Source organism: Taeniopygia guttata, chromosome 4 (assembly GCF_048771995.1).
Source record: "Taeniopygia guttata chromosome 4, bTaeGut7.mat, whole genome shotgun sequence".
Lineage (NCBI taxonomy): Eukaryota > Metazoa > Chordata > Aves > Passeriformes > Estrildidae > Taeniopygia > Taeniopygia guttata.
The window spans coordinates 11004123-11018045 of NC_133028.1; the positions used below are offsets into that span (position 1 = coordinate 11004123).

At 39.7% G+C, this 13923-nt stretch overlaps 1 protein-coding gene across 2 annotated transcripts in view; it reads left to right on the top strand.

Annotated features, from left to right (window-relative positions):
* Positions 1 to 13719, top strand: part of AFAP1 (actin filament associated protein 1) — a 112161-nt gene extending 98442 nt beyond the window's left edge. The window contains exons 13-18 of one of the 2 annotated variants that reach the window (XM_030270679.4): positions 619 to 876; positions 2728 to 2842; positions 4067 to 4231; positions 4808 to 4998; positions 5734 to 5895; positions 10312 to 13719. In XM_030270679.4, the coding sequence (XP_030126539.2) occupies positions 619 to 876; positions 2728 to 2842; positions 4067 to 4231; positions 4808 to 4998; positions 5734 to 5895; positions 10312 to 10338 (918 nt within the window). In that variant the 3' untranslated portion in view covers positions 10339 to 13719. The remainder of the gene's footprint in view (positions 1 to 618; positions 877 to 2727; positions 2843 to 4066; positions 4232 to 4807; positions 4999 to 5733; positions 5896 to 10311) is intronic. The other variant, XM_030270681.4, reaches the window with a different exon arrangement.
* The last annotated feature ends 204 nt before the right edge of the window (positions 13720 to 13923 follow it).

Below are 13923 nucleotides of genomic sequence, written 5' to 3' on the forward strand. Positions count from 1 at the left end.
TGTGCTCATGCTTTTATTTGAGTAGTGTATTGCCATGGCCAGGATGGATTAAGGAAGGGTATTTAGCAGTCAGGTTGGTTTCTTTTAAGGTTTATAAGATGAACCACTGGTGTACTATTGTTGAGCTTTCCATTTTTCTAAAATTTAAAAAAGAAAAAAAGAGCTATTTTAGTTCTTGTAGCTTAGAATAATAAATCTCTATCAAATAAAATGTGCTAGCATACCAGCAGCTGATATTCATGGGAAAGACATGTAGCCTGAAGAAATTAAAAAAACAAGCTGGAAAAAACTTGGCTTCTGATAACTGCTGGGCTGTATTACTTTTAACAACTCATGTACCAGATGTAATCCTGTGCTAACATAGTCTGCCTGTGCCCCCTTGGTGCACTAGCTACTAGCTGAAGGTGCAGTCATGGGGATAGGTTTGCTTACACTCAGGGCTGAGGCTGTGAGCCATAGAATGCAGTGCTTGCTTTCCACACAGTGTCCTCCCCCCACTTTCTAAATGGTTTAAGCACTGAGGGCTTGCTGGAGTCCAAAGCATCACTAATGTTTTAATTTCACTTAGGAGGCTCTGCATGGTGCATTGTTCACTAACTGCTGGTGTGTGTGTTGCAGTGGGAACCAGAAGATGGCTTTCCTTCTTCTCGTAGCAGGAGCATGGGAGAAGAGATGCTTTATGATAACGCAGGCCTGTACGATAACTTGCCGTCTCCAAAAATCTTTGCGCGCTATCCGCCAGCTGACAGGAAAGCCAATAGGTTATCCACTGACAAACTCTCCTCTAACCATTACAAATACCCTGTCTCATCCAATCTGTCTTCTGCTCAGTCTGTCACTAATACCTCTGCTGTGGGGAGGGGATCTGGCTCGCAGGTACTGTACTGTTTGATACTTAACAAAGCTGTTTATTTGTTCTGTTTATCTGCTTGTTTGCTGAAGGGACTCTTAGAGTCCCTTAGTGTTAGCACTGAAGTGCCTGGACTTTAGTTGTGAGCCTGCTGCAAATGAAGCAGGTTTGCAAAGGTATAAATTCCAATGTGGAAGTAATGGTACTTGGGAAAGGCCTTGCCAACATGTTCTTGATGATTTACAGAAGGTGAATAATAAGAAAAAATAAATGTGACCTTCCACACTTAACATGAATGCTATCTATCTTAGACTTAACATGTCTAGCTATCTGTCTATCTTAGACTTAACATGTCTAGCTGTCTATTGGCTCTTCAGGCAGAGATGTGTTAGAAAAAACCCAAAAAAGCTGGCATGTGACCTGACTGTGACCCCAAATTTCGCTCTTTAGAATTGTACAGATCTATATATCGTGTGGTTATATATTTATATATATATATATATGGTTATATATTTTGTGAATATGCATATATATCATAACTTGATGTTATATATTTAGTAAATTATGTTGTATATATTTGTATATACCATCTTTATATTACTGCCTGTTGTTTTCTTTCCCATAAAAAGAAAATAAGCCTATTTCTGCTGCTTTCTGAGGGTGACTACAGGCTTTTGTACCTCAAACATGAACCTACAGAGCAGACAAAGTCTTGTGAGCTCAGCATTGTAGCAGACGGGCATAACCCAGCAGGGAAGCAGAGCAAGCTTTGCTCCTAGCCGTGCCAGAAACCTTCTCAGAGCCCTTAGATGGTCTCTAAAAGGTAGTCATTGGCTTAAACCAATATATCACAGTGTGAATATATCACAGTGATGCGTGGTTTTCAGTCTAATCTGACATGGAGCAGTTAAGATAAATGTTTCCTTTGTATAAGGTACCTATCATACCTTATTACGTTAACTCAGTTAACCCTTACAAAAATTTCATCTTGGAATATTGGAATTCAGTTCAGTTGCAGAATTGGAGGTGGACATGAGCAATAAATTACTGCAGTATCAAGGTTCTCAGTGCATGCCCAATTCAGTCCTCGCAAACTTTTGGAAGCAGGACAACAGAGCATGGCACACATATGCCCTGTGCTTGGCTGGAGCATCCTCCATGGAAACACTATGAGTAGTCAAGACGGGGTTATCTTTCCAGGGCTCAGTTCATTGCTGTGAGCCCTCTAAATGGAAAGCCCTTGAACATGAGATGCCAATCTTGTGAGCCTATCTGGCCATTATGTGAGAGGATTTTTTTTAAGTAAGAAAAGCTTTTAAGTAGTAGCTAGAAGTTGTGTAAGGGGAAAATTATATGTTAACTCCTAGCTCTTAAAAACATGTAATAATCATACTGTTAAAAAAAAAAAATCCACCACAACAATGGCAAGATCATACAGTAAATAAGAAACAATGTTGAATTTTTGTGTGGCAAACCCTGGTAGGTCTTAATGTATGAAATTAATTCTGAAAAACCTGTGATTCAAGAGTCTTTACTGTAAAAATTTTTTCAAAGGTATATCATTTTATGCTTTGCAATGGCTTTCTTCATGCTGTAAATGCCAGGGTTCTAAATGCCTTGGAAATCATAATGCCACCAGAAACAGGGAGTTCATCCCCTTGTTATCCTGTGATTGCTGGCACGGCTCCTGCTGAGCAGGCAGCTCCCAGCGGCATCTCTGGAGGAAGCGCCGTCTCCAGCTCAATCAATGTGCTCTATTAAGGCTCTCTGATGTAGCAAGCAGCTTTCTGTCAAGCTCTGCCCTTGATGAAAGGGTGAAAGTAATGCCAGTGTCACGGGAGTAGCTGGAGCCCATTTGTGCTTTTGTTTTCAAACAGTTTAAAGGCAAGAAGCCTCCTGTGACTACTAATGGGATCGCTGGAAAAGCAAGAACTTTAAATAGCCAGACGAAGAAATCTGAAACAGTTTCCTGTGTGAAGCGCACTGCATCCAGTAAGTGTCTGTCCTCACTGCTGCCTTGCTGGGGAGTGGAGTCAGGAGGGTGCCTGAAAGAACTCTTGTCTGAGCAGGCAAGGTAAGAACTAGTGTGGTTTTTGTGGGGCTGAGAGGCTGAGGAGGAGATGCCAAGACTGAGCAGGAGTCTTGGTGACTTAACTCCAGCCACACCACACGAGAAAACGGTGCCTGTCATATTGGGAGGATGATAAATATGAAATATGAACCCATGGCTGCTGCAAAGTCATGAGGACAGCAAGGAAAAAAAAGGATAATGATTCCTCATTTGGAGCAGAGAGGAATTCTATCTTCCTGTTAGGAAAGGAGGACAAGGAGCTGGTATTGACGTAAGAACACTGTGGTGCTCAAAAGTGGACTTAACCAATGAAGCTTTATTTAAGAAGCCGTGGATTTAATGGCAACAAGAGAAATCAGTGTTAGACTTTCAGACAAAAATAAGTAGCTTCTAACTGACTAAAACTGGCTTAACAACTCTTTGTCAGGAATGTTTTCATACCATGGAGTGTGCATTCAGATATGTGATAGACAAAGTGATCTCTTAGCTGACCCATCTTCTTTGAGTCTGCAACTGGAGCAGAGCTATACAGGGGGCTGGGATATGAATTAGACCACAAATATATGTGAGCCATGAAATGAAAGCATTTGTATGGGAAATTAGAAATAGAAAGCTGTCAAGCATCAAAGAAGTGTGAACATCTTTGTATTCTCTTATGTAAGGTGAGAAAAGATGTGCACTGGAAGTAGGAATGAAAGGCAAAAGGCCAAGCAGGTGGTTTTTCCTCTGACCCTTCCAATTAAAAATGAAGGGCTCATAGCTAGAGAGGAGCCTCCTTTCCATCTTCTGAACTACAGAGAAAGGCAAGGCCATTTTGCAAAACCAGTGTGCTATCAAGTAACTGGTATTTCTCATTTTCCTCATGTAAATATAAGAACAAACTCTATCCCTTATCATTGTTGTAGCTGTGCTGCAGAACTTGGCAGAAATCATGGACCTTGAAAAAGAGCCAGTGGAAGAAGAAGGCCAAACCTTTTCCTCCAACCATAGAATTATAGAATGGTTTGGGTTGGAAGGGAGCCTTGAAGATCATCCAGTTGCCGTGGGGAGCCATGACATGCTTCGTGTCATGTTTAGTCTCAGGGACTAGTTCAAAGTTGTGCTGTTAGTTTAAACCCTAATTAACTACAATCTGATCCATGCAGATGCAGAGCAGTACAAGTACGGCAAGAATCGTGTGGAGGCAGATGCAAAGAGGTTGCAAAGCAAAGAGGAGGAGCTGCTGAAGAAAAAAGAAGCCCTTCGGAACAGGCTGGCCCAGCTCCGGAAAGAAAGAAAAGATCTGCGTGCTGCCATTGAAGTCAATGCTGGTAGGAGGTGCTTTTTGGGGCTGAATTCTCACCTGGGAATTGGGTAGTTATCCAAACAGCTTTGTATTCTGTGCTGAAGACATGTCACCCTAAACAAGGCTAGGTTCCAATGCTGCTGTGTTCTGTAATGTCTGTATTTGCTTTCTATATAGATACAAAATGTATAAGATAAAAATACATATGTGTAAGTGTATATATTCATTTTATATATGTATGTGTATGCATACACATACCAAAGGAATTACACTGGTGAGAACTTCAGATAAGCAGAACATGGGAATAATTTTTTTGTCACTAGCTAATTATATTTTCATTATACAGAAAAGTAAAGAAAACAATACTGATTTGAAACCAGACTAGATATAAATCTAGGAATGTCACTTGATAGAAAGTATTTGATTTATGCTACTGAACTTTTTACATGAAAAAAGAGTTCTATGTAAAGTACCTAATCTTTTTTTCATGTCACTGATTTGTAGACACCTCGTTTCCTTCCTTTTTAGAAAGAAAACAATTTCTCTAAGTGTCAATTTAACATTATTATTATTGAAATAATAAAATTGCTGTGAATGACAGGCAGGAAGACACAAGTGATTCTTGAAGACAAGTTAAAGAAGCTGGAAGAGGAGTGTAAGCAGAAGGAGGCTGAGCGTGTAAATCTGGAGCTAGAACTGACTGAGGTGAAGGAGAGCCTTAAGAAAGCCTTGGCTGGTGGCATCACACTGGGCTTGGCTATTGAACCCAAATCAGGAACATCAAGTCCACAGGTATGCAAAGCCATTGAACATGCAAATCCCAGTACCATGGGCTGGGAGTGCTCAGCCTTCCCAGCTCCAGCAAAAATTAGTAGGAACTGAGAGCTGCATAATGGTTTATTAAACTCGAGAAATAAGAGCAGAATTAAATGCCTTTCTGTGTTACTTACATTTCCTGCAACAGCAGGAGCAGGTAGACATGGGAATCACAGGGAGGATATGTTAATATGCAAAAAGCCCACACCTTTTCCTCAGTGGTTGTGTAAGTGCAGGAACTGAGACATTGCTCCAGCCCAGGGAGATTCCAATGCACCAATGCACTGTCATGCAGTGATGAAGACCTGCTTGGTGCCCTGTCAGTTGTGTTATACTCTGCAAGGGCTGCATCTCACCCCTTCAGGATGCAGCTTGGCAGTCCCAGCTTGTGCTATAGATCTGTGTCTGAAGCAGCCATCAGAGAAAGATCAGAGGGATACATCCGTTCCTCTGGATGGTCCATATTTGTTTAATCAGACCCATAGTTGTTAAACGTTCATAGTTGTTTAACAGAAAAGAAACTTCAGTTTTCATCACAGAACACACATGCACATTGTTTTGTTTCTTTTGTTCTAATCTTCTTTTCATTTATTCATCATTATTATGAATATAGTTTCTTTAAAAATTCTGCAGTTCTGAATCTAAAGTAGGAAATATTGCACATGTTTCTGCTTGGAGGAAACTCAGCATAGCCTTTTCACTCTTTGTTAGTCTCCAATTTTCAAGCACCGAACTTTGGAAAACTCTCCAATCTCCAGCTGTGATACCAGTGATACTGAATGCTCCATCCCTGTGAACAGCGCAGCAGCTCTGAAGCGACCTCCCTCATCAAACAATTCTCCATGTCGAGGCCATGTCCTTCGAAAAGCTAAGGTGAGAGCACTGATGTCTTAGTTTTCTTTTTCTCTGCTTTTTTGTACTTTCTTACAAAGTCTTATTTAGCTTTAAGAAGCGAATATCTAAATTACTCATATTAGTATATAAATACTGCTGGTTTGGGGAACCTTCTGCAGAAGAATTGGTAAGTAAGTTTGGGAGGCAGATTTAACTCTACTCTGATTCCAAGTTTTTCTCTGTAGAAAAACATGGAATTTTTGCTTTGTAGATTTAATTTTCAAAGTAAGTAGCCTGTGGTATAGACAGTCCATGTGTCCACTACTCTGTATAGCAGAGAAGTGATTAAAAGAGCACTGTTACAGTAAGTGATTAGAAATGGCACAAGATTGGATCTGGTCTTTGCCAGCCACTGCAAGAACAGAATACATGTACATTGTAATTAATGACAGTGTGTTGTGCAAGTATCTACTCAATGTACATTTAAAGTAAAAGTTGAATTACTTTAATTTTGTATTGCAAGTACCAGGCTGAAATTTGCTGTCCTCTTGTATTGTTACTGTTTTCTAATTTTTGTGGTATAGTTTAAATGGGATTTGTATAACCATTCTTCTGGGCTGAATTTGCTGGCAGCATAAACATGTGGGCAACACATAACCAAGGGTGACAGTAATAGTGTTGGGCCCAAGCTTTTGTTTATTTAGTAGTTCACTGCTAGTTGTAATTTTAAATAGCAATAACCATAAACACTTGTTGTTCATGATGGCTATTTCCCTTTTTCATTGATGTCTTCTGTACTGGGATTTCTTCAAGTAACTTTTGTTACACATATTCATTGATTATATACATTTCCAGTGTCTGAGCATAAGCTTGGAACCTATGTAGTAGATACTGAAAAATCAGCATCTCAAAAAATTATTAAATTATCAGAATAGAGTTATTTTTCCTGATACACCATTTGTGACAGTTTTCTCACCTTTCTACCCCCTTTGCATGGACATAAACTGCTTTTTCCTGCCAGTTAGCCTGATTAATTTAAATCCAACCAAGAATAATTACACTCAGTTTTCAGTTTCTTTCAGTTCTAATAGGTTTCAGTTCTAATCAACTTTGAAGTTTGCAGCTTGTGTTTCAAACCTGAGGAAGGATTTATGTGCTCTAAAGCTTATCTGCGTATTCCAATTATAGCCTAATTTGTGCCATAACGATATCATCTCTAACTGTACGCTTTGTCTCAGATGTGGATGTCAGCTCAGCAATACTCAGGGAATGTGGTCTAGCAGAGCACAGTCCTTGCAAATGAGAGCGTGGATTTGTGCTGGTCAGGCACATTAAATCCAGACATCTAATCGTTACAGCTGGAGAAACCAGGGCATTATAAAAACCTAAACATTTTTGGTGTAAAGAATACCTTCCTGTTGTACATTTCTTATGCTCAGCACATACCATATAGGAAAAACCCTGCTGTGTTGTTTGGTGTCAGTGTGCTTTGGATGGCACAGTAAGTTGGTCAAGCTTTTTGGCAGAGAAATCTTGAATGTGGGATTAGGCTAATCAAAAATGATATGGAGCAACTAAGCATATTTTTCCCATGCTGGGAAAAAAACAACTCGAAGTATCCAATTCAGCTTTAACAGCTTTTTCCCTAAAACCTCATGTACTAAATATTAAGAGTGAAATTTTGCTGAATTAGATAGTGCAACCCAATCTGTTCTCACAGCTGCCATCAGGTGCAGATCTGCAGCACGCCCCGCGCTCGGGGGTCGCTGTACGTGTGCGGGGGTGGAATTTGGCTCTCAATTCTTTTGGCCTTTTGCAGTTGTGAGTGAGCCAGGCCTCGTAGATGTGGCTCAGGAAAGGGTGTCACATGTGAGTACCCCAGAGCAGGACTTGGCTCCCCACGCATGGATGTCAGTGCAGTCCGTGGGAGTGGAACAGATCCCGCGGCTGTGCCTGCGCTTGCCTCTCCAGCACCTGGCACATCTCCCGCTGCTGTGAGCGAGTTGTGTAAACCTTCAAAATGTCAGAATATGGTTTCTTCCCCCTGGTGTGTGTTTGAATGCACTGAATGCCTTCCTTCTTGGCCTTTTCCTTGCACGGATGGTGCTGAGCCTGTCACTGCCAGCCTTGTGCTCACAGCCAGCCTGGAGTCACGGCCGTGCTCACCAGGCACCTGTGCTGTGCCCTGCCCAGCTGGCACGTCAGGCACCTGGGACAGCAGGCTGGGAAGCTCTGCCACCAAAAGCTTTCTCTTCTCAGATGCACTGACATTAGAAGGGAGTACAGAGAGAAGCAGTAAGTTAGGTCTAGTGTTAAGTATAAGAAAAGGCAGCAGTTTGGGGATTGGCTGTTCAGGACACACACTGTACATATACATACATATGCATACATACATTTGAATTATTTAACTTTTCTTTTTGCAAGTATCTTTAAATTTTTTTTTTAGAAAGTAATTATGCATATTTTTAAGAAGCCGGAAGGCATTTTAATTGCAATTTTGTCTGATCTGTACTTGGCTAGAAATGGAGACTCCAATTAAAATATGGAAAAGAATATTCTGCGTCAGTAGTCCTAGAGAAGTAAAAAGATTCAAATATCCTTGCTGTACAGAAATTATTTACACATTTCACATATTCATTTAAATGTCAAATTAGTTTCTAAAATCAAATTGTTATGTGCAGCAAGAAAACTAAAATTAGTATTTCTGATTTGTTTTTGAAACGAGTGGGCTGGTGAGTGTCAGCATCTTGCATCTTCCTTGTGTTCAAGGACTGGAGAAGAAAAGGAGCTGTCCCAGTATCTCAGCTCCCAGTCAGGCTGTCAGTGTTGACTTAGACATTCTTTCCTTGGTCTGAACCTGCAGGAGCAGTCGAAAGAAAGAAAAAGTTCCTTTTGTACCTGCAAAAGAAGCTTCTGCTTTCAAGGCTTATGTAACATTTAAAAAAAAAATCTCCTCCCAGTTGCTTAGCCAAAGACTTTCTTTAAAGCTTTGCTAGCATATCTGGGAGAATACACATTTAATAGAGTTTTAAAAGTAATCTAATTTTTACCGGTATTGTGTTTTAACTTTAGAATTACCATAATTTGAAGAGTAAAACTGAAAATATTTAAACTATACTGAATTTTAGTAAAAGTACAATTTAAATTAAAAAAAAATAAACGAGTTCAGAAACAAAGTAAATTATTGTCTACCTTTAAACCCAAGGGTTTGTTTTTTTTTCTTACATTGCTAAAGCAGCCATCAACTGTGACCTTTACTGTTATTTTACAACAGCTGAAGAGGTGTTGTGGTCACACAGCTGTTCAGCCAAACTAATACTCTTATTGCTTTCAGCAGCAGAAACAGCTATTTACATGCATAAGTAATGGATTTCAGTCAGAGCTCTTAAATGCTGTGGAACGAGTATTAAATTCAGGAATTCAGGTTGGGAGCCAAGTCAGCAGGCTGCCTGCAGAGTGTCTCTCTCTGGTGGGTCAGAGAGGAATCTGCAGCCCCCGTGCCTGGCGAGGAGCAGCTGGGTGTTTACTCCAAGGAGATTGCTGGAGCCAGAGGCCACCTCCTGTGGATCTTCAGTAGTTCCTGATGGCTGTAAGGGTGTTATTCAGGGAGAGGTACAGTGTGCATGTCCATCCTGCTTCAGCCCTTCTGCTCCTGTGTGCTGTTAGGAGATGCTGTAGGTGTCATTCCATAGCCACAAGTTTTAGTGACCTGGGGGTTCAGCGGTAGCAATCTCATGATTTTCACTCACGTGACAGAAGAAATGGCAATACCTTGCTCTGAGACATATGACCAAAAGCATTATAGATTATATGTTTTGCTGTGGATGGTGTTGTCGTCCTCAGCTAACAGGTGAGGAAACTGAGGCACAGAAAGTCAAAGCAATTTCTTTAGCTTGCCAGGCAATAGTTCAGTTTGGAATATCTATAAGGCAAACAAATTCAATGTAAACTTGTTTCTCTTAACCCTGCCTGTTAGTCTCTCAGCTAAGTTGCTCTTTTTAGCCATAAATTTATGGAAAAGTGAAGAGCAGTAAAGCAATCACTTGGTATCAGCTCTGAGAGATACTGAGGGCTTCCTGCTGTCTCACATGAGTCATTTAGAGAACCCTGTGTGCTTAAATCAGCCTCTCCCTTACTCAGGGAGAGATGAGTGCTTTACACCAGCTGTGGGGTGTGAATTGCTTCAGAAGTTTTCTCTGCACAATACAAACATGGCTTATTTGTGCTGCACTAGAAAATAGGTTGCTGTATGTAGTTGTGAAAGGGTGGATGCTGTGCACAGACTATCAGAACTTACTCGTTAGCATTCCCTAACTAATTTTTGGGCTGAATTCAGTAAAGTTAATGAAAAAACTGTTACTGACCCTAGTTGTGGCTTAGGAGATACAATGATTTCAGTGAAATATCCTGATTTCTTTTAACGTTTTCCTTATCTTTTCTTTCCCCCCTCTCCAGGAATGGGAGATGAAAAATGGAACATAAGCATAACTAAGCCACACACTTTCCATAAAGGCCTTACCTACTGCAGACCAAGACATAGGCTGCAAAGGACTCACCTGGAAGGTCACATCAAGTGATAAAACATAAGAAGTTTTAGAACTCTGTTAAGTTAATGGTAGCTTGGCGCTAATTTGCCTGTATTCCCTCTACTGTATTGCTGTGTAACTGCGTGTGCCCCTTTTTATTAGCTGTAACTCCTTGTTTCCAACTTCACTGGTAAAGAAAATGAAAATCAAAAAAACCCCAACCATAGGAACTAAAAAGGAGCATAAAGTCACAGTTGAAAGTTTACTCTGCTGAACCAGCAAAGAACCAGCAATGTTAATTATAGTGCACCAGACAGCCAGAGCGCTGCTGAAGGCTGGTGTGAAATCTTGACTCCTGCAGGTTAAAACTGCCTTCTGAACTCTGCCACAGAGCAGCTCTAACTCATCAGCAGAGCTCTGCTGGTGGCTGCTCACATGGCAGAACACACCTGAAGAAATGTGCTCGCAGAAGCAGCAGTGCCTGCCCGGCCCGCAGCTCTGCAATGACAACGACTCATTGGTGAAGCTTTTTTTGGATACTTTTTAGACAGATGCTTTTGTCATTGGGAGATAAAAAGCTGCCAAACTTGGAGACAGGTGCATTTTTGTACATTCTCTTTATTGCTCTTCTGAAGCATCAGTCATTTTCAAAGGTCATGTTCTTGAACTATGACTTGTTCCTGATTTTTTTAAAAGGCTAACAGGTATTTTTAGATACTGCTTCTTTTCTATACATTTTAAAGAAGAAAAAGAAAACAATTGAACTTAGTCCTCGACAGATAATGGCAACTCAGAATAACTTATGCAGTCAGTCTTGTTTTGTTTTTTATAATATAGTATTGTTAAACTTGAGGTATAGAACACTGCTGTACTTAGTTTCCTTTGTCTGTTTTCAGACCTCAGCTATTATTTTTGAGGAAGATGGACTGAAAAGGTAATAATTTTATAAACAGTTTAACAAGTAATTGGGGATTTTCTCAACTAGGAGTCCATTTCTGTTTACTAGGAAACAGCATCTTGCATTTTAGTCTGTAAAATTATAAAAATCTGTTTTTCTTTGTCTCCATCCATGTTATTCCTGAGAAATTACATGCAGTAAATTGCCACTGAAGCCCTTCAAAATCTCAAGATTGGTTTTAAAAAATCAGAAGGGGGTTGGGGTGAGAATGTATAATAAGATGGCTTCTTTTAAGTTTTTCTGTTTTGTTTTTTTTTTTTTTTTTTTTTTTTTTTTTTTTTTTTTTTAGACCTTTGGAGAGCTTTCAATCATACTCTCAATATTTTTTTCCTCCTCAACTGTGAGGAGTAGAAAATTAATTTAAAAGATTACCTCAAAATATGAGTAGTATTTTAATCACAGATGTTAGGGCTGGAGTCTTGATAATTAGTTAAGACTGCAATTAAAATCACAGAAGTTGGCAAGACAGCAGTTATCAAGGATCCCATCCCTTTATGGCCAAGCCTGCAGGTTGTCTCTTAGCTTTAGGAAAGGGTGTGTGCAACTCCTGGTGGGTACACTGGGATTCTCAGCTGAGCTGGATGCCAGAGGACTTCCTGCAGGAGTTTGTGGGATTTGAAGGCACAGATGTATCAAAAACACCTGACAGGAGACAGGGCTGTGTCCTGTTCCCAAATGCATTTAGGGCCAGGGATCCCACTGACCTTAGCAGTGTAGGAATGGGGCCCAACATGAGAAAAGGCTCTTTGCTTCTTGCGACTGTACTTGGTACAAAGTGCCAGAGGAATGCAGATACAGTAGGAAAGCAAGTGGCAGTGTGGTTTTCACTGAAAACACAAATTTTTAATATTAGTTTAGGTTACTTAAGTTTAGGGCACATTCTATACTGTATGACTACAGACTAAACAGCGTCAAATCCCCATAAATAATAGCAGAAACAAATTTGAAGCAAAAGTAAATTCATTTAGGCTTTTTATTTCAAATTAAGTTATTTATTTGTATATTTCAATAAATATTTAATTTATATCTGTACATATTTATAATGCAAATTAGGCTTCTAGTCAGTGTTAGCAATGATGTAACAGTTGGAATTAAGAAGTGGCCCCGCATCAAGTAATGCAGAGTAGTCAAAAAACAGATCTCTTGTTTACCCAATATTGGCATTGTTTCTTTCCTTTATCCCATTAGAAAAAAAAAAAAATAAAAGAAAAATTCCTTGGCAAGGACAGGTTTTAATCTAGGCCTGAGGTAGATGTGTGTAAATCTCTGCCCAGGCAAACAGAAATTGTGTGGTGCAGCCTTCCTTCAGCTCTGCTGTAGGTGCAGGTCTCCCTCAGCACCTGCAGCACCCTGGGCCCCCAAACTAAACTTCTTTCACTCTTCCTCCAGCAAAGGCTCCACAAAGCCACAGCCCCTTTAGTCTGTTCTGTGTAACAGCCAAGGTTCTGAAAGGAGGAAAACCAAAAAGCTTGGGAAATAACCTCTCTCTAGACCAGTCTCAGTGCTGTGAAATGTACTCTGTTGCCTTGAATAGCACAATTGCTGCACAGTTTTTTACAAAGAGCAACAGAACTTGTATTTTTCACCGTTTTTTGATTCCAGGATCACCAGGCAAATTCAGCCATAGAGCAGTATGACTTTTGTTTTAAAGGAAAACTCTTGTATTTTGAACCATTTCTATGTCTTTTAAGAAAATGTTACACTTACGCTTCCTCACCAAATGCCTGTTACTGTACCAGGTGCTTTTTTAAAATTGTGTGTTCTGTTTGGTTTTTTAAAATGGGTGATGCTTTTTTTTATAAAAAACCCAGATCGTAACTTTGGGGGATCAAGGGTGTTTTTTTAATGAGATGATTGTTGCAATTTGATTTTTCAAGTGGAGAATATTAATTTAGTATCAAGTTTTGTTAGACACTTTCAAATTAATTGGCCAAGGGTGTATGTTGTATGATAATGTTCTCATATTAAGAATGTAATTATTTGCTTATTGTATTTTTTAAAAAACAAAATCATATTTAAAAAAAATCTCTGTGAAAAAAAGCATGATAGAAACATGAAAAAAAGGTTTTGTTTTATTTTTGTTATTGGATATGTTGGCAGTGCCCATTATAATTGACTGTAAATATAGCCTTTCTACTGTATTCCTCAGTGTATTTAAGTTCTTTTTACACACATTCATGGGCAATTCTGTTAAAAAAAATCAAACAACAAAAGTCCAAAACAGACCCACCTTCAAATGTGTGTCTTAGTAGCTTCAACTAACTTTATGCCTTTCTAGTTTATTCTTCAGAAAGTCTTGCAAAGTGTGAAAAAAGACTGGCACCTGGTAGGTGCGACAGATCTGAGACCATTATTAATAAAGTTACCTGTCAAAAAAAAGGATTTGTGTTGTTGTTTCTTGGTGTTTGTCAGTTCCAGAGGCACCCTAAGGTGCTGGGGTGGCACCTTAGCAGCTCTGCTGCAATAGTCATTCTCAGCTGAGAGCCATTCCCCCGTGCCAGTCAATTGAAAAATGTCTGGACACTATCATGAGTATTTTTTTGTATGAGTTGTGTCCCCATTTAACTGAGCAATGACCTCCTG